This window comes from Ammodytes marinus (assembly GCF_949987685.1).
Source record: "Ammodytes marinus genome assembly, chromosome: 19".
In the NCBI taxonomy this organism is placed as follows: Eukaryota; Metazoa; Chordata; class Actinopteri; order Uranoscopiformes; family Ammodytidae; genus Ammodytes; species Ammodytes marinus.
In genome coordinates this window covers 9,477,168-9,493,771 of record NC_137223.1, presented here as the reverse complement: position 1 = coordinate 9,493,771, position 16,604 = coordinate 9,477,168, and the positions used below count along the sequence as shown (strand labels likewise).

The 16,604-nt window shown below is 39.1% G+C and overlaps 1 protein-coding gene across 2 annotated transcripts; it reads right to left on the bottom strand.

Annotated features, from left to right (window-relative positions):
• Positions 1-4,892: 4,892 nt before the first annotated feature.
• hlx1 (H2.0-like homeo box 1) lies at positions 4,893-9,038 on the bottom strand. Of its 2 annotated transcripts, XM_080047446.1 has the most exons (4): positions 8,433-9,038; positions 7,712-7,897; positions 7,267-7,451; positions 4,893-5,809 (listed from the first exon to the last, which is right to left on the bottom strand). In XM_080047446.1, the coding sequence occupies exons 1-4, from the start codon at positions 8,908-8,910 to the stop codon at positions 5,495-5,497; spliced, it is 1,164 nt and encodes a 387-aa protein (XP_079903572.1). In that variant the 5' UTR covers positions 8,911-9,038; the 3' UTR covers positions 4,893-5,494. The 2 variants fall into 2 exon arrangements, with proteins under 2 accessions (XP_079903572.1, XP_079903573.1); XM_080047447.1 differs by lacking the exon at positions 7,712-7,897.
• Between the last annotated feature and the right edge of the window lie 7,566 nt (positions 9,039-16,604).

The following is a 16,604-nucleotide window of genomic DNA, read 5'->3' as shown; positions in this document are numbered from 1 at the left end:
CACCTGAGTTCTTAGCATAGTGGTCATAAAGCATTTATTAGGATATGGTTGGCAAACTTTGTTGGGTGAGTTATTCAGTAATGCATTTAACAATTAATGTAAATTACTGTAAGTAAATGTACTGAATGAGTGTACTATCCGTAAAGATAACTCAGTCATGCGTCAGTGATGATGGACCCATGCAGTTGCATTTTAACCCAGTGATTTGTAGTGTGAAGGTAAAATCTAAAAGAGGCGATTCTGTCATTTTTTTTGTACATGAAGTACATTTTTGCTTATAATCCTTTCATATATTCAACTCAAGTAACGTTTTATAAGTTGGAATTATTTATTTTTACAGTATGGTATTGCTCATAAAATTTGTAGAAAGCAACCATATTTACTCCAATATTGTACATAAGCAGTGTATTACGCAGAATATTTTTTCCCATTTCATACTGCCACTCCACTATATTTCCAGGGCAAATATTGTTAATTTTACACCACTACATTAACTGCAAGCATATTACTTTGTAGCTACAAAATTATAAATACTTCACATTTGTGCATAATACACCAATACTATGATACACCATTATATATGGGATCATTCCGATGGACAAGGTGTAGTTTTACTTTTGATACTTCTACTGGCACTGATGGACTTTCATTTGTAACAGAGTATTTCTATGCACTTCCTTGACCACTGCACTAAGTCATGAGAAGCTCACATCATCGCCATCACCATGACAACAACTGACATTATCTCCATCATCTTCCAAAATGAGGAAGAAGCAGAGCCACCAAAACCAAACCAAACCTCCATCTTTGTTTAACACTGCATCGGTCGCCTGCAGTTTCTCAAGCACTTGTTGAGTTATGGTGAAGCTTCATTGCCCCCCCACCACCCCCCACCCCTCTTTCTTTCCTCTAGCAGGGCCACAGACTCTCTCTTGAGGGCCTGGTCTGATGCATTACGGCAAAACGGAGGAGAAATCTCCATCAGCCTATCAAACAACTTCACAGATAATGCCTCAAAGAGACGTCACAGCTTTTTAGTCACGTTAATCCCTCAGCCACTGCAGACAGAATAACTCCCTCCCCCCCCTGCCAGTGCTCTCACAAGAGGTAATTTGTTTTACACAGCTACTTTTTCAAAGCGTTAAATATTGGTGAAACCTGCAAAAGGCTTTCCTTGTTTTATGAGTTGCCCTGTCCACGGGTTGCCAGGAGGGACGTACAGGACAGCTTTTAATAGAGGGGGGAGAGAGGCTGACATTAACTAGGGGCCAGATGGACTTTCTCCTATCCTGCTCATAAAAGTTCTTAGGACAGTTCACAAATCAAGGCCTCTCAGTATTATGCTAGGCGTTGGGGATTGTTATTGTTATTGTACATTTGCAAATACTAGTGTAATTTATAGCTTTTTTTGAGCATAATTCGAGACTTCGACCCACCCAGATGTTTAATGTGTGAGCGCTTAACGGTTAATATTGTGTTGATAAAGTGGCCGGGGCTTTTTTTACTGCCTTCCATCATAACACTGACAACTTTTCATACAGAGGGAATTAAAGGTGAATATTAAGCCCAGAGCCTTTCCACTTGCAAACTTACCCCAGCACAAGTTTTAGGGTGGAGGGGGCGGGGGGTGAAACATCTCCTGTATATAGGAAAAGTAATGCAGTAGAAGCAGCAGGTATACACTGTACAGGGCAGGAGAAGGGGAAAATGGGAAAAGTGAAATTCAAGATGCTATGCTAAAACGGAAAAACTTCAGCTCTCTGGGGGTCAGCCCTTCTTTCCGGAGTTGAGGGAAGTGGACCCCATATAGTGGAGAGCGTTTGCGGTGGTCCGGGGGTTTTGGGGTCACTCACTATTACGTTGCTGCTAACATGACAACAAATAGCACAGGGTCAAGGGTTTCCCGACTGCCATGAAGGGGTATATGGCTTTATTCAGCATCTCATCGGGCTTTATATTTATGTTTGACAGAGGTGTTGATATCAGAAGGGACGTTTTATTATCGTGAACACAAGTACTTTAGAAAGATTTTGAGGTACTTGAGTATTTCAATGTTGTATGCCACTTCATACTTCAGATTTCATAGGTAAATATGTATTTTTGTACTCTGTTACATTTATTTCAGTTACTACTTACTTTGAAGATGAAGACTTTACATAAAACAACAACAATAATTGTATATTATATGAGGGTTTTTTATTAATGGAAAAACACAAGAAGCCTATAAGAAAATAGTGAAAAGAAGCGGCACCTTGACCAGTTATGGAATTTAAATTCTGCTTAGTTGTGGGTATCAATAACATTATTCAATAATATAATATAATATAATATAATATAATATAATATAATATAATATAATATAATATAATATAATATAATATAATATAATATAATATAATATAATATAATATAATATAATATAATATAATATAATATAATTTATTTTTAAAAGTGCATCTTACTAGACTTGAGTGAACACTGCAGCAGTGTTGGAAGAAGTGTTCTCCCTTTTAGCAATAACGCATTGTTCAAATACTTCAAGGTTTAAAGTAAAAGTTCTGCATCCTACACCTCAGAGAATAGTACAGAAATAAAATAAAATTCTTTATGCAGAAACGGCCCATTTCAGAGCCTATATTGACATTACTGAATTATGGATATTGATGCATTAATGTGTTCATCACTTTAACTTTGCAGCTGTTTAAGACTGAGCTTAGTATACATATCTTTCAATATCATCGGGTAACATCATCTGTTATATACAGCATCATTGTTATTAAAGGAGGAGAGGAGGATGTGGAGTTGAAGAATAAAGTAGCATAACATAAAAATACTCAAGTAAAATATAACAACCTCAGATTTGTACTGGGATACTTGAGTGAATGTACTTTCTGAATGTACTACAGCACCACTGACGACAATGAGGTCTTCCCCTTAGTATTTTTCCAGGAATTTGGGCGTCTTTTTGTGGAGATTATATTGTACAATTAAACCTGCTTTAAAATTTGAGTACTTGTGGTCCAATAAAAAAAACACAAAAAAAATATTTACGCCAAGAAATGTGGAGAAACAGCATTTAGAGCTAAATTACTGTAAATGAACTAACACAAATCAAAATAAATTGAATAAAAGTCAGTTTAAAGAAAAAGTACAGACCTACTGTATTTATCTTTCTGGTTTCTGGTTTAATGGGTGTGTTTTGTGGACTCATGATGACTTCATTCTTTATAAAATCGTGCTCTACATTATAAGCACTTTTACTTTTAAATACTTTATTTCTGTTGTCAAAACTGTTATACTCTCATAAGAGTAAAAACATGAATGCAGGACTATTACCTGTACTATTTACAGTGTGGTATTGCTACTAAATCTGCAGACATTATCCTCACTGGTGTTTGGGATAAAACTGTGAAGGGTTGTTTATTTTAAGTGAACCTGGTTAAACTTGACAAACCTCTTGATGATAGAGGCGGATTGCTTACAGATTAACATCCCAAAAAATGACATATAATATTATTTTGGATTCATTGGAGCTCTTAAATATATAAACATTAATAAACAATTGTCTGACTCAAACCTCTCATCTTACGCAATCTTTACTGTATGTTGTCACTGGACTGCAGCTGCGTTTCGAAAACACTTATTCAGTAGGAATTTTCTGGAGAAGTCATCATGTTTTGTGCACCAATAGGGTTTTGAGATTGAATGCAACATAGCATGAATTTTGATATTCGTTAATACACTGAAAGTTAGTCACCCCACTTGGGTTTGAGGAATGACTTGTGAACTGAAATGTGGTCCTGATCATGGGCTTCTTTAGGATTTATGGGCCTCTTATAAAACATTATCACTCTGACAGACACACAGGTGAACTTAATGGACATGTACAGGGAGGCGCTGTGCCATGACATCATCCCATTAAACCTCTAAACAGGTTTAATTGTGCTGTGCATGTGGCAATAATGTGGATTTTATTTCCACCTTATAAATTGTGAGCAGTCACCAACGGCCATCGCGATAAGGCTGATTGGGAAATGACATTTCAACACTACAAGGTCCTCTCTTACGATATTAGTCAATGAGTCGCAGGATTTCCTTGTAAGTCATAATTAAAAAGAAAAGAGAAAAAAAAGCAGAACTGGGTTGGACTCTGGTGCAGTGCACAGGGAGGTTAAGATCAGCACTATAAATGGAGGAGCTGTTGATTGTATCTGTGTCTGGATACATAAAATACACCCATCCGGGTCGTCGCTGCTATCTGGAGCCAGGGAATGTATACACACTATAAATTACCCACTTCTTCTTCTCTCCTCTTTTTCTCTCTCCTCTTCTTTTTGAGCAAAGTCCTCTGGAGACGTTCAGTTCACTGAATGTGCATATAGGAAAAAACAGATCTTGAAACTGTATATGTATCATTGGGTTCTAATTTTAACTACTAACTATTCAGACTCAGTTTTTCCCGAGTTTAATTCAAAATAGTTAATTGAATTATTAATAAATGTATTATCTAAAGAATATTCTATTGTTTTTAGTGGCCTTAGACAAAAGGTCAAAATCAGTTCACTGTAATCAAGAGCCCTATGCAAAGGATGATGTTCATTTATCTATGTATTTGTTTACATGCAAATATCAGTTTTTTATTTTATTGCTGATGAGGTTTTTATTGTCCTTATGTTGAAAGCCAAAACAAAGAAATTTAAACAAGTACATTTTAAAATATATCTATTTTTTAAAACCTATACTAAGTTAAGTTAATTCACAACAAATGTCTAACAGGCTCTTCAAGAGCAGCTTGCCAAATCCTACAATAAAAATAAATAAAGAGGCTAATAATGATAATAAAAATTAATATAATAAAAGGCTTATAATAATACATTGTAATTCAATTTTCAAAGTAAGAAACGTTTTATTTACAATATTTTCAGTGCAAATTATTATTAACAAAATAGCACAACTATATATATTCAGAAAAAATAATTCAAATAAAATACAAGAAACACGTGAAACGAGTGGTTCATAACCTAAACAATAAAATTCACAACCGCACATTTTCCTTCACGTGAGGAAAATATGATGTACACGAAAGCTCTTGAGAGAAAAAACGACAGTAAAGAGACACTCGAGGTGACTTAATTTAAAATTTAAATAGCAGCCTGTGCTTAACATCATAACCCCGATAAGTCTATAAAACAATGGAGAAAAATGTACTTAAAAATCTCAGCTAATTGGGGCCTATGCTGTTCAAAATAACGTGACATGTTGAACAAATAATGCTTGTTGCTCCAATTGTTCCCAGGAATTAGACCGGGCCTGACTTAAGGTTGCAAGTGCTTCCACTTATCCATACCTTTATTGGAATGCCACTCCGGGTGCGTGTTAATATCACTGCCGTTCTTCTTTCGAGAAAAAATCAAAACAAAACAAAAAACTCGTTTTTATAGTCCTATAGTTCATAAACTGACTCTCTCACTCTTCATATGAGTCCTCCTATCTGTTAGGCCGGTGTGTCTGTTACTGTGGCCGCCTCCTCTGTGCTGCTCGCCGGCCCGCTCCCGCTCATTATCACGCTGGTTTTGTGGAGCTCCAAGTGTCCGTCTTCGCAGTTTTCCTCCGGAGGCTCGTCGGACTCACACTCGCTCCTGCCGTCGCTCTCGCACTCGGACTCGGCTTGCTCTTTGGGCTCCACGCCGCCGCCGGCCTCGAGTGTGGCGCTCTTGTCCGGCTGCTCCTTACTGTCTTTGTCCTTCTGGGCCTGGGCTTCTTTGGAGTGTCTCCACTTCATGCGCCTGTTCTGAAACCACACCTTCACCTGAGGAGAACACACGTGCACACGCAGTTTAGATCAGACGTCTCCTGTCTCTGGTTTTAAATTAAACACAGGTGCTGCAAACTGTTGTTTTCTTTCTCTTTCTTCTCTCTTTTAATTAGGAACACTTCTAATTTTAGGCAAGTAACACACTTCACACGTCTTCAAAAGCTAACTGGGAACAGTGAACAGGAATATTTTATTTAAACAGATAATTCTTATTTAGGTAGGGCAGAATTACATAACATCAAACAGTGTAAATAGTGCAAAACAGTAACACTATGCTACAGGAATATAAATAATATTTGTCATTAATAGTAGCAGGATCCGATAATCTGTGTTAGTTTTCATCAATGTGTGACAGTGTGCAAAAGATATGGTGACATTTGGCATTCACCAGGTAATCTCTTTCACCCAATCAGGTTGCACCATACGGTCATGATGCTGATGTGTAAGCGTCAGTTAAAGAGCTCTAATACTGCATGTCATTTTGTCAAACATTAATAAACTTAATCTATTTTAAATAAAGAGTTCTTGACCTAGTTTTTGAATTTAATTACATTTATTTATTTAGGGCTCGTGACCATAATCTCATGGTATGGAGCACAAAAATAGCCTACATTAACCGGCGCAAGGAAATGACCATGCAGGTTGCAAACGTGTGAGTTTCTTGTATTGGGAATAGTTCCTTCAGGCCTATGTGTAATTTCAGATATCTAAATAATGTGGCGGCAACTGTCCCTCAAATATGGAAGGGTACATTTCATCTTCACATCATGTCCTTTCCACCGAAGAAACTGAGGTCAATGTCCACTGCAATTTCTTTCTTTCCTTACATTTTTTTTTTGCAACATGCAGCTGACTTTACATTCTTTAAAATTTGAATGGCAAGTGCACCATTTTATAGGCTGTGTTTCAAGTACTTTTAGAAGCTGTAGTGAAAAAGGCCCCATTTAGACTTCACATTGCATGTGAGGGATTCAAAATATACAGAAAATATCATTCATAAAACCATTTAATAAATCAAGCTTTCTTTTCTTTTTGGCGACTGGTCATATTTCTCTAAAAGGGAGGTAAGGGGGGACTCATAACCTCTGTATCTAAAATCCTGTCTGCAGCCCTGTGGGTGCATTGTTTTATTATTGTTAATTGTTGCCTTGGCAACAGCTTCTATCTCTTTCTTCATCCAATACGCAAATGAAAAACACATTAATTTATTATCTCAGATTATTTGAACATCGACACATCAATGAGATAAAAAATAAAACTATTGAGTTTGCAGGCCTGTCTTCAAGAATAAGGTCTTTGTTTAACCTTTCTCTGTAGATGTATTTTGTGCAACAAACAAACAAAAAAAACACCTAATCAAACCATTCTCACAAGATGTCATCCAAAATTAAACCTTGTGCAGATTAACCCCTTGTTTAATCCCTCATGTAGTCAGCAGCACTGCTTCTCACCTGAGCGTCTGTCAGCCCCAGCATGGCGGCCAGTTGTTTTCTGTCCGGCTTGGTGACGTATTTCTGGATCTCGAATCTCTTCTCGAGCCCTTTCCTCTGCAGGTTGGAAAACACTGCTCTCGACCACGACCTCTTCCTCTTGTACGTCTGGGGCATTGTGTCTTTGGTGAGGACGGCGTACGGACCTGGAAGACATAGGAGAAGGAGGACATGAGATTTATGACAACACACACACACACACACACACACACACACACACACACACACACACACACACACACACACACACACACACACACACACACACACACACACACAACCAAACCAAGATTCAGTGCAGGTGCCTCACACCTCCACACACAGAAAAGCTTGACAAGGGCCAGATGTTTTGACTGTTTGATCCAGTCCTATAGTTATTATTGCTGTATTACATGGTGGTGGCTACCTGGGAAGGTGTCCTGAAACTGATGCTGGCCTGTTTGTCTGCTGCTGCTGCTGCCTAGTGAACTCATCATGGCCGAGGCGTCGCTCATCCCCGGGTCTATGGAGGAGAAGTACTGGCTGGCCGGAGGCGGGATGGGCATGTGGTGCATCCCTGACTGACGGCTCAAGCTAACGATGGACGTGAGATCTGTTACAGAGCGAGACATAAGGGGCTTCAGTCAGAATTATGTTATGGTATAGGGCAAGTGGACACAAAGGCAACTTTAGGGGACCATACATTCATAGCCTGGGGGGGTTCAACTTCAAATGTAAGTGTGACTGCTAAAGTGTGACTGTCTTTCGAAGCTTCTGCTGTTTGTGTCTGAGCCTGACCTTTGACCTCTCTGGTTGGGGGTGGGGAGGGCAAAAGAGGAGAGCGCACATTCTATGAAGGCTGTTTGGACTCTAATTGCTCTGTGAACCAGTCTGTCAGTGTTATAAACTATTATTTACACATGTGAAAGGTTAATGGTTTTCTAAAGTTTTGGACATTATTTTGTCTTGTGGGAGCTCCAATGATCTAATCTAAAACAAATATTGAGGCCCTAAAAAAACAACACCCCTGTTTATTATTTTCTTTGGCTCTCACGACAGAAAGCTCCTCTACAAACACCGCACATCTTTAAAAAATACATTAATTTTTTTTAAAATAAATCTGCTTGTAATAAAATCTCTCCTCTCACCTCTTAACGTCGACTTTTCCCTGCCCTTTGGATCGAAGTCCATCGACAATATCCGATCAATTCCGAATTTGAGGTCTTTGCTAGACGGCGGGGGAGCCTGTTGGGAGTTATTAAATACAGTTCTGGACACTGATGTGAGATGTAGTCCGTGTCTGTGGTAAGGGGACGCAGCCGCCGCCGGACTCAGCCTCGCGCCGTACGGCTCCGGCGCTACGGGAGAGGGGCGCAGAGGCGAGCCGGCGGAGTGGCTCTGTTGCTGGGCGCGATGGTGCTGGTGATGCTGGTGGTGGTGTCCCATATGCACCATGAGGGCCGACGATCCCGGGATGTTCTCCGCGTCTCCAGCCTGTTGCTGCAAAATGTCTGCGATGCAAAACGATGGCTTCTTCATCGTATCCACAGCGAAGCCCCCCGCGCAGTACGCAGACCACAGGCTAAAGTTTGATGCGTAAAACGGGTTGAGCCCGGCAGTGTACATCCCCGCAGCCTCTATACTCTCACTCTAACGCGTAGTCTGATTGTTTCTCGGAACAGGGTTACAAACGGACAGGCATGTAAAAAAAGCAGGGATCGCGTTTTAGTTGGGGGGATAGAGTCAGATAGATGACCGTCCTCTTTGTGTCAGTGCCAAAATCGCTCTCCCAACTCTGAAATCCAAACCCCTAGCAGTTCCACTCTGAAGTTCCTCCGCTGACACTGATTGGTTTGCTCTCTCGGCCAATGGACGCGTCGCATTTTTCTCACATCACGCCCTTGCAAATGAAGATGATGTGTACCACACACACACACACACACACACACACACACACGCACGACCGGGAAACTTTGGAGCAATTTTGATCCTGAGATGATGGATTGATCACTTAAAGAGAACCCACCACTAACACATTATTGGCTATAGCCCATGACCTCTCGCGTGATTTCGACTTTTTTTTGTTGTTGCTGGAAATTAATGATATTTCCCTCCAAAGGTGCGTATAGCCTAAAAACGCAGTGGGACTTAACATTTTTCAAGAAAGTCTTTATTGTCAACTCTCTTCACAAAGTCCCCAAATTGCCCTGCAAAAATAATAATAAAAAAAATCTTAATAAAAAAAAAAATCAGGTCAAGCAGTCAAGTAAAAAAAAGCTAAACAGGGAATAATACATAACTGTACAATGCTCAAGCCCAGGGGAGCCTCTATTAGCTCCGACTCATCCTGTTTTTGATGGGCCATGATTCGTGTTAAATGAGCGGATATTCCTGCTAGATTTGCCCCCCAAAATAGAACCTGTTCTAGTATTTTAGGATGCAGCAGAAATCCTTATTTCTTCCGGAGCCGAGGGGGGGACTTTATAATGACTGTTAGAACTTCCCTTTTTCAATATTTGTGCAACTTTATCTCGACCTGCAAGTCGCACGGTGACGCAAATCCGTCCCCATGCTCATAATAAACAGAGGAAACCTATTCCCCCTGCAAAACCAAAACACAATTAACTTCAGAAGGCGATAGCCTACTTCATCCGCAAGGCCCCGCAAGATTCACACGCTGGGCCATGGCCAATAAGGGACTTTAATGAACGAGGTTTTTTCAAATAGAGATTTTTTTTTATTTATTTATTTTTTTCTGGACCTGAGCTCATTTGACTAAATTGACCCAAAGCGACATGTTTTTAATTTAATTCTATTTTTAATATTTGCATTAAAAACAGTAGCTTTTAAATCAAGTTCATATACTTTCTATTATGTTTTAACTGTCGATTAAAATGAACTCTCTCGCTTTCTCCCCCTTTCCTCCCGCTGTCTTGATACTGCCCCCCCCCCCCCCCCCCCCCATGCTCCATCCTCCTTCACAAACTCTCCGATCGCATGTTTCTCTCGCATGTGTTGAAACAATGGCTTCTGAGGCCCGCATTCATTTAGTCTTGATTCATGCGGGCGGAAGGGCCGATGACCCTGGCTGCCTCCTATCATGCTGTTTTCGAGTGACACTTTTCCGGGTTAAATTTAGAAATGAGATTTTTTTTGTTGTAACGTTTGCCCTCCATCATGCAGTCAAAACAATCCAGGGAAGAGGATGTAGCAGGACGCAGCACGCCTCGAGTTATTTCAGGTGCCGATGAGCCCTGTTATTTTTTTCTTTTTTCAGTGGGAAGCGTTTAACAGGCAGGCCTCAGATCAGCCTTTACGCACGGCCTCTGCAACCCAGTCGCGTAACAACATAATTTTAAACCTCGTATTCGAACTTTTTTTTTGTAGAGAAAGCTGTTTTGCGAATGTAATTGCTGTGTTTTTGCCTTCGTCAGCCAGCCAAAGAATGGGAGGAAATTGGGTTTAATTGCAGGAAAATATAGAAATGTATTCGAGTCACAAAACTCACGGGGCGCAGAGGACTAAACATGTATCAAATTCATTAAGATTTATCTAGACATCAGAGGAGCAAACGTTCACTGTCTGCTGGATTTAAAAGTCCCAGAGGAGGGAGGATGAAAAAAACCCCACATCAAACAGGCAGAAGACTCTCTGGTACTAATGGCTTTTGAATATCCACACGCACGCACGCACGCACGCACGCACGCACACACACACACACACACACACACACACACACACACACACACACACACACACACACACACACACACACACACACACACACATATTTAAACAATATAACACACAACACAGGCTTTTATCCTGACAATTCGTAATATAATGTATAACTTACATTACTGTATCGGGCAATACGGATTTATTAAAGATGAATAGCAAGAATAGTATTGACACACAAAAAGAAGAGCTATAAGTTTCTACAGCAAAGACTGGTGGATGCAGAATGGTGGCTGTGCACATGAATACATCTGAATTTGAAACAGAGACAGGTTTTCATCAGAAGCTGGGCAGTGGGCAATAATGCTGCAGACTGATTACAATACATCGTTTCAAACCGTTTTGGTTGAAATTCTATTAGAATTATTTTCTCTCTCTGTTTGTATGTTATATATTACAAAATGTGCGTGTTTGTCAGTGTCTGTGCTTTAACACTGTCTCCATAACTGGAGTGAGAGCCATTTCCATTGCATCAAAACTTTCAGCCTTAGCTTGTAGTACATTTTGTTAATGTACATGAAACCTCTGATTGCTTTTGGTATCACTGTATCAATGTATCAATGCCGACGTTCAGTCCTCAAAACGCGGCTCCACGTTTTGATCCACACATCGCATGTAAAAACTGAAATATGACTTTTCAGGCCAGAGCCCTGCTGGATGCTATTATTCACCTTTATTTCCCTTCTCCATGCCGGTCCTCTGTGGAGCTGTATAAATGATGGCAGTTGGGACTCCTGCCAGTATACCAGGGACTCCTCTCTCCTGGGTGAGGAACTGGAAGTGCTCCAGGCCTGAGTCTGTTTGCTGCAACAGAAAACTCTCAGTGCAAGTTAATCCTAAAACTAAACTCTGATTCTCTTTCCTCAAGTGCTTTGGAAACAGAATAGACAGTAAGTAGTGAGTGAGTCACCTCATAGTCTTTTAAGACTTCCATGGCTGTGTTTTTCCAGTATTATAGTCCATTAATAGAAAATCACTACAAGACACTGATGTACATTTACTCAAGTAGAATTCTGAGATATTTGTTCTTAATGCTTCTAATCCACTTCATATAATTGACAGACGTAGTTAGTAGCTACACTGTCAAATTGTATTGTTGGTTATGAACCAATGATTAATCCATAAATCATATGGTCCAATAATTATTGGATCTCAACGTAACGTTATGTTTCCTTTGAGGGCCGAAAGGCTAGGTTACATATTTCTACGGTTTCTTACAAATGTAAAAGTAGAATATCAGGAGTGTGTGTGTGTGTGTGTGTGTGTGTGTTTGGCCAAAAAAGTTAGTCAAAATATACATTTTATTCTTAGTTTTTAAAGGTTTACTGTTTCCTTAATTATTTCAGGTAGATTTTACTTGTTGGGTATGGTAGAGTAGCCTTAAAATAAAATAAAATAAAAACAAGTTTTGTGTGTGGATTTGCAGATATGAAAGACAAGGGTACAAATAAATACTGTCAATGTCAAGGGTACACAGCGTTACCTTAGAAGGTACTGCCCCAGTGGCAAGCTAAAGCTGCAATAATGTGTTTGTTTTCTGAGTGTATAGAAAACATAATATGCGAAAACATTCTTAAATATTACCATTTTAACACATTTCTAAAATGTGTAGTAGATTTATTTAGCAATTCTCTCTCGACGTCCCAGATTTCCCCCGTGATTTATGTTATTTATGGAATAATGATTTATGGAAACCATACTACCTGCAGTGACTGTATTTAAAGCAACGGGATTCAACATAATGTAACAATTCATCAGTGGAAGGGGACATTTCTCTGGAGAACGAGTGCTTCTTCTTTGATTCTTTAAATGCATTTTGCAGATAATACATCAGTACTTTTGAATACAGCACTTCTTACTCATAATGGAGTATTTTTTCACATTGTTATAGGAGCTTTTACAGATAAAGGATCTCCTTCCACCACTGCAACAACCCCCTCAAAGTCTAGTGTTTATCAAAGAGCAAAACATCTTCTTGAACACTCTTGTTTTGAAGGGGATGTGTTGATCATCTAACTGACATTCACCTCCCTGCTAAAGGAGGACTGATTAGCTGCCTAATGAACTCAGGGGAGGCCAAACAATCCCAGCACCAAAAACAAACAGTGTACTGGATGAAAACACATCGGAGCAGAGCTGTGTATCACGTGAAGTTTGAAGTGTCTGATGTAGCCTGTTGTTGTTGTCACTGTGTGTTCCTACGCAATTAAATGATTTCCATTATTATTATTATTAATTTGAGAATGATTGTCCCCCCTCCCCCCTCCCTCCCTCCCTCAGTAAAGACTCCAGCTACGAGCCAAGATGACTATTTCTGGCAATGTTTGTCTCAGGAAGGAACTTTCACAGATTTAATAGGACCTGGGCCATTGTACACAGCCTTCTGTGTGGCACAGTGCCACCATTTCCAGAGAGCTAGAACTGACGGGAATACATCCACTATGTATATATATATCAAACAATGAACTCTCTCTGAGCTGGACATCAACTCAATCTGCTTTTTAATTTGCGTGCAGGATACGGCCTCAGCCACACTGTCCTGGGATCTGTCTTTGTAGATCTTAAACGAGACAGGCTGCATGTTCTAATCCCAATCACAGAAATTTTTGCTCACATTGAATATTATCATGGACAAGTGGTGGAAAAAGTATGATTTTACTACTTTAGTACAGCATTGAATGTAGTATTATCAGTAAAATGCACTTTAATTATCAAAAGCTTATGTACTCAGTACTCATGACCCCTGTATATTGTAATACAGTATTTACAAAATACTACTGAAACATTTAGTAGCATTCTGTAGTTGTAGAGGAGCTAATTTGACCTACTTTATAGGTACAATGCTTCGTATTTTATGTTTAAGTATATAAGATAAAAATGATAAAACATGATGCTTGAATTTAAATATAAGATAATTAAATAAGACATTAGAGCGTTGACATTAAAAAAAGCATTGTGCAAATAATTGTAAGGTATAATGTACTAAGGTTCTGATATTGCAAATAGTGGAGTCAAAATTGTAATATTTCCCACTGCAATCAAGCAAAGCGTCACATAATTTCACCTAACCTACACACATTGAATGCATATTCTTTACATATCATCATTGCGGTTACAGAATTACAAAATCCTAATTATTCCCACAGATATCACATGAAACATTAATGAGGCGTGACATGAAGACATGAAGTCACTAGATGTACAAGCAGGTTTGATTGGAGCCTTTGTTTAACTTTAAATGTGTCACTGACTGATTTTGTGATGATCAAAACTGTCAGTGGTGAATGGCTGCACAGGCCACTTGTCTTTTTGCACACTAACAACCTATCAATAAAGATCTCTTAACCACCCTTTCAAAATAATGTCCTACAGTGCAGGTATAGTTATACTGGACTTACTGGATCATTATGGTGAATGAATCCGTGCAGGGCCCTGTGTGTCTCCTTTTGTGGTAGCAGGGGTTCCATCCTTTACTCGTTCAGACTGTAAAACATTAAGTGGTCATTAGCTGGACAGTGGAGTGCTAGACTAATCACACTCGGCCCTGCCTGCCCTCCGCTGTATACAAGCTAAAGGAGCTGCTTTAATGGAAGCTTTTAAACATATGATGGTGACTCACTGAGTGTAGTTCGAGTACAAAAAAAAGAAATGGGAAAAAATACACCTGTTTACATTAAAACAGATTAAAGTCACCCCTTGTGCTGACGCCCCTTCTCCACAGCTCCAGTGTGCAAATGTACACACGGTTCAATCACATACTGTAAGCAGGAGGAGAGACTAATGGAAACACAAAAGGTCATAATAACAAACCATTATAGGGCCTGCTGCTGCTTCTCCGGCGAGCTGCTACAAGGAGCATCACAAAACGAGATGAGCTTGCAGTCCGAGGACAAACTAAAGCGTTATCCAGTTTTATTTAATTATTTCTATACTAATTTTAGCATTCGTTTTGCATTTAACACCTGGTTTAAATGTCTTTATTCTGCCAAAAAAAAACTTTATTATGAAGAGCATTTTCTTTTATTTTGCATATGAAGTTTGCGGGAGGGCAGAATAGAATAAAGCGTTTTCCCCCCTTATAACCAATTTTAGATTTTTTTGTTGCATTGAACACCCGGTCCAAAAATACGTCTTTTATCTGATCAAAACAAAAGCAAATAAAATGAAAAATACTATGCACAAAAAAGTGCATGTGTGCGCTTTGAGAATTAAATTAAAACCGGGTGATACGTTTCAGAAGATGCGTGCTGGTCGCTTGCGTGCAGCCTGACGCAGAGCAGAGCACTTGTCATGCGGCTCCAACGGTTCACGTCTCGGCCAAATCCGTCCGCTGCGGTTTATATACTATCTATGGTGGAAAACATACGATTCATCAGCCGGGAGAGAAGCTCAGAGGAAGGTGCAATGATCTCCTAACAAACGAGACGTCATACAATGTAATATAAGCTACTGTGTATTAGGCTACATGTATAAAAAACTGTTTATTTCTGCACAGGGTCCACGGATGGTGAAAAATATCTATCTATCTATCTATCTATCTATCTATCTATCTATCTATCTATCTATCTATCTATCTATCTATCTATCTATCTATCTATCTATCTATCTATCTATCTATCTATCTATCTATCTATCTATCTATCTATCTATCTATCTATCTATCTATCTATCTATCTATCTATCTATCTATCTATCTATCTATCTCAGTGGTTCACAAGCTTTTTTATTTTTTTTGCTCTGGGTTTTTATCACTTTGTCTCGGGGGAGGACAGATCGCATCGGGACAGATTTGTCCACAAAAAGCAGCTACTGGAAAGGTTTTTCCCGGGGTCCCAGGAGCGTCTTCTGCTCTGCTTTGGCTCATTTATTTATTTTTAATGTCAGAGGCTGTAGAACTTGATCCAACCGTAAACACGTTTTAGGCTTAAAATGAAATTCGTGCTCCACGTTGTTTTTACCCCACTAATAAACAACTTAAAAATGTTAAATAAAATGTAATGGGCTTAATATTCATAAGAGAAAAATAAATCCGTATACCTACATAGCCTGCCTATATGATGTGTGGTAAGTGAACTGTTCAAATGAATGGCTGCTGTTATTCAGTGTTCCCATAATATATTTTACTATATAACTATAATCTAACACAATTCATAGTGTGGTTTAGAATTATTAAAGGTCACCGATATTAAATTTCCTCATGGGTTTTCCAAAAATCCTACAGCGTAGGCTATATAGGGTTTTATATTTATTCAACAGAGTCATCCTTCTTTATGACCTTAATGTAGACTGTAGACAAAATAATCTAATGTCTTTTCCTCTCAGTACATTGAAGAGGTAGCAGCCCATTATCAGGAAAAGCCACACACACGCAAACAATGAAGAGCTGTTAGTTTCATATTGTATAGCAAAACGCTGCCACCTAGCGGCCATGTTGGGTATAACTGCGGCTCCAAACTGGTCTGCAGTGTGTCAGTCTGTGTTTCAGAGTAACAAAACATACACATAAATATAATAAACTTAATTTACAATGAGCCCCAATGGTTCATATTCGTCAGCTCATTAATTAATCAATTAAGTTATTT